Source organism: Myotis davidii, unplaced genomic scaffold (genome assembly GCF_000327345.1).
Source record: "Myotis davidii unplaced genomic scaffold, ASM32734v1 scaffold244, whole genome shotgun sequence".
NCBI lineage: Eukaryota > Metazoa > Chordata > Mammalia > Chiroptera > Vespertilionidae > Myotis > Myotis davidii.
The window spans coordinates 24,150-28,362 of NW_006294993.1; the positions used below are offsets into that span (position 1 = coordinate 24,150).

The 4,213-nt window shown below is 44.9% G+C and overlaps 1 protein-coding gene across 4 annotated transcripts in view; it reads right to left on the minus strand.

Annotated features, from left to right (window-relative positions):
• Nucleotides 1–4,213, minus strand: part of PCMTD2 (protein-L-isoaspartate (D-aspartate) O-methyltransferase domain containing 2) — a 13,447-nt gene that overhangs the window by 7,189 nt on the left and 2,045 nt on the right. For 2 of the 4 annotated variants that reach the window (XM_006769492.2, XM_006769495.2), the window contains exons 2-4: nucleotides 3,083–3,413; nucleotides 1,533–1,635; nucleotides 416–587 (exon numbers count right to left, since the gene is read on the minus strand). In XM_006769492.2, coding sequence (XP_006769555.1) covers nucleotides 416–587; nucleotides 1,533–1,635; nucleotides 3,083–3,413 — 606 coding nt within the window. Of the gene's footprint in view, nucleotides 1–415; nucleotides 588–1,532; nucleotides 1,636–3,082; nucleotides 3,414–3,795; nucleotides 3,899–3,955; nucleotides 4,193–4,213 lie in introns of those variants that run through there. The other 2 variants (XM_006769494.2, XM_006769493.2) reach the window with 2 other exon arrangements.

Consider the following 4,213-nt stretch of genomic DNA (forward strand, 5'->3'; position numbering starts at 1 on the left):
AGTGGCAGCTCAGAGGCCAGCAGCGGCAGGCGGGGAACGCTGGAGTCCTCCGTCACTGAAGCAAGCAAGCCTCATGTTGGCTTTAAGCTGCCTGGCTGCTGGCCGCCATCTTGGCTGGCAGTTAATTTGCATATCGCCCTGATTAGCCAATGGGAAGGGTAGCAGACGTACGCTAATTACCATGTTTCTCTTTTATTAGATAGGATTATAGTAACAGAACAAGCACCACAGCACAGCTGGGGGTGGGAGTGCACAGGGAGGCTCAGAGATGCTTATTCAACCCAAGACCTGTCCTTGCCTGCTATCTCATTTGTGACCACGGAGTTGTTACAAGGAAGAATATGTGTCAACTACCTGCAACAGACCTTGCCAAACAGTTACGTGTGCAAAGATGTCAGTTAGAAAGGGGTCTGACCTTCTCTTCCAGCGGCATGACCAGGATGCCCCCCACCTTGAGAAGACTCTTCATGTAGTCCTCGTGCTCCTTCTGCACACCTGCCCCGCAGTACACCCGGTCATACTGAGAGCAGTCGGGAGAAAGCTCCAGGCAATTGCCAGGAACAAAGGAAGGTTCACAGAAGTCAAACCTGAAAGGAAGAAGTGTGTTCATTCCACACCTCTGTAACTTGTAACAGGGCTATAATAAATATATGCCAACCACAGGTTAGACTTTCATTTCAGAACCTACACCATGTGACACAGCTTACTGAGCTGGCATGGAAGCCAGACTTCAAAAAGAATTGTGCTATTAATAACTAAACCCTAGAAATTGCAAATAAAGTATCATGAAAGTGAACATTATAAGCATGATCCAAGCTTAAGTCATCCAACCTCCAATCATCACTATCTTTGCCCTGCATTTATAATTATTTTATTCAAAGTAACTACACAACAGAAATGAAAGTAAGTAAAATACATTTGGTTTTTCTAAAAATTTTAATACCTAGAATAAGAATATTCATGCCTTGTTTAAAAATGGCAAGAACTAGTTACAAATACTATTCACTGTTTTAGAAACCATCAGTGATAAAACACCTCTATAAGAAACATGAAAACTGAGCAAAGTGAACATTCTATTTCTCTCTCTTATTGGTGAAAACCTACCTTTACCTAGGTAGCACAGTGAACAAATCTAAAGCCCTTAAAACCCCAATATATATGTTTTAAAACTTTTTAAATAATTTTCAGAGATAAACATCAATTTGTTGTTCCACTTATTTATACATTCACTTGACTCTTGTCTGTGCCTTCACCAGAGATAGAGCCTACCACCTGTAACCCTGGCATATCGGGAAGATGCTCTAACCAACTACCAACTGAGCTACCCGGCCAGAGTGAGAGAGAGAGAGAGAGAGATTAAGATTTTTTTTTTGAGAGAGGAAGGAAGAGAGAGAAACATCAATGTGAGAGTGGAACAGGCATCGGTTGCTTCCTGCACTCCCTCCACCAGGGATGGAGCCCACAACCCCAACACCTGTGCCCTGACTAGGAATCGAACCAGCAACCGACCGAGGGACAGGACTTGACCTTACTTGTCAAAGCTGTCGCTGGTCCTAATGAAGAAGTCTAGTTTCTGCTTTGCGTACTCAATCACGTCTGGATGAAGCTCCACACCATGGTTTACCCCAAAAGGACCTGCAAGGGTTCAGAGCCAGAAAACTTTCAGAACTGGAGCGACAACTCTTACTCTGCATTTCTCTTGATTTTGTGTGAGCAATTACAGAAATTCACAAGGTTTTCTAATCTTAACACATCACCTCCAGCTAATCTTTACATGCAAGGCAGGCTTGGCTCACATCACACTCACTCACTTGTGGTTACTGACTCCATAGCTTTCCAAAGCCTGAATCTCCCTGCTCTCCAACTTCCAAAGAATTATTTGAAAATATAAAAAAGCCAAGGTCTGAAACCAATAGTTCAAGGTCTTGCCAATAACTGAACAAACGTGTCGGCACATTGATACAGGACTGTTTTCCACAGAAGATCCCACCAGACACTCAGAGGTGGGCACTAATAATCCTCACAAAACAGGTTTTAATCATCATTGAAGAAACTGCCATTCCAAGTCACAGTGAAACATTCTATCAGAGGGAATCGTGACAGACATCACGCTGTTCCTGCTGTCATTGCTCCCTGCGTGGGAACCTTCCTCCAGGTGACATCTGGGTGACAACGATCGACACAAACAGCTAAGGTGAGTCTGTGTGGGAATGTTTCCATGCAGGTCAGAGACAGGCAGCACCATCTGTGCTGATGGAGGGCAAGTGCTCCTCTCTGGAGGGTGTGGGTCCTGTGGGCGCCTCTGGGTGTGCTTGCAAGGAAGTGGAGGCACATGTGCCAGTTCTCCAGGCTCCACACTGCACACTCTCCTTTCCTCCTCCTGACACCCCATGTGGATTCTCTCACAACTGACATCTTTCTTCTCCAGAGTCACTGTCAACCTCCGGACGGGACAGAGTGGCCTCCTCCATCTTCTGAGGCTGCCCACGACCTGCTCCCTGCTCTGCATTGATACATTTTATTTTTCCAGAAAAGCTTCTGGCCATGATAGTTGTTAAGATGCTCTCCCCCTCCCTACGCCCTCCCCGCCCCCTCATTTTACACAAGATAGGAATTAAATGAATCCTCAGTTATCGGATATGTTACTAAATGGCTTCAAGTAAGTTAACTTGTGAAATCCCTCTCATCCTGGAATTTATCTAAAAATAACATTACAGGCATTAATTCTTCCAGTGTTCAAATCACAAAACAAACAAAAACTGTTTGAGAGAACTGTGAATCCCAGGGGACTTTGAAGTTAATTACTCTGTTTAGAGCAAGTGGCAGGGCATGCTGGGTGAGGTCGAGTCAGGAAATCAGGGAAGATCCAGACTGACGCCACTGTCCAGGGGCTCCACTGCTGGAGAGGAGGGTGTGCTGACACCTGCTGGAGGCGCACGTGGCAGGGGACAGGGACCGGGAGCCAGCCCACCAGCGACTATTGGTAAATGATACCAGATAACACTGGGAAGGCCAAGGGCAATTAGACAGACCCCTTCAAAGGACACAGCAGCTCTTTGGTCCTGCAAACTCCCCCGATTACCTAAAATGAGCCCCACCATGGAGCTGAGGTAGCCGGTGCCACTGCCCAGGTTCAGGAACGAGAGCCCCGGCTGCAGGTCCAGGGCTTCCATCACCTCTGAGTAGATGCACGGAGCCGACAGGTGAATGTTTCCATGCTTCCATGCCAAGTCTTTATAAGCATTTTCTTTAAACTCTTCAAGATAATAATCTGCGCGGTCAATCGCTCTGAAAGCCTGCTCCACCAGTTCGGTCCGGATGTACTGTGCTTCCTTCAAATTGTCTATCAGCTCATCATTGTCCTCACCAGCACTCACCGCACCTCCCATCTTTGAGATCACACTCGGGCAACACTGCAATGAAAAATTTTTAAAGAGCCATTTACATTAAAGGTAAGAGCAGAACAATGAAAGTACTAAACACATACCAATTTCAAATTCTGAATTCTGAAATACAGATTGAATATATTTTGTCTACCCCTGCCTGCCCCATAGCAAGGATGCCAGCTTCAGAAGGAAATAAACTCAGTGGTACCCATCCAGAAGAAAGTCTATAACTTATAGTATCAACTGAGTTAAATTTTAATTTGAACTTGAGATACCTATGACATATTTAACTTTAAACCTTAATTAAACTGTGAATCCCATACTGTACTTTCATCAACAATCCACAAAGTCAAAATTTTAGGATTAATTCTATCTTGAATACAGATCTGCCTTAAAGGGATACACCCACCCATGGCAAAATCACTGAATGTAATACCACAGGAGGGCAGACAGTCTAAAAACTCATTCTAATAGCAACTGTTCTTTGAATATTTCAAGTGCTGCAGATCTTTTTTTGCAAAAAAAAAAAAAGGGCCCTGAAATTCAGGTGAACAAGTACTAAAACTTACTGGTCATTTGAAATCCTACTGTGCATGGTGTCCTACATGCTATCAGGCAACTCTGCACCCCTCACACACGCAGATGCCCCGTCCCGCGATCCAGGCAGTCTGCTCATTTGGATGTTCTGTCGTACACAGTTAAGTTGAAAACATCCACAAAATTCTCTTCCCCAACAGAACACATTGTAACAAACACAAAATCTAGTTTCCAGGTAGGAGGAGCTGCTACTCCAAGCCCTGCTGCGCTCTGAAGGCTAGCTCGGCGTC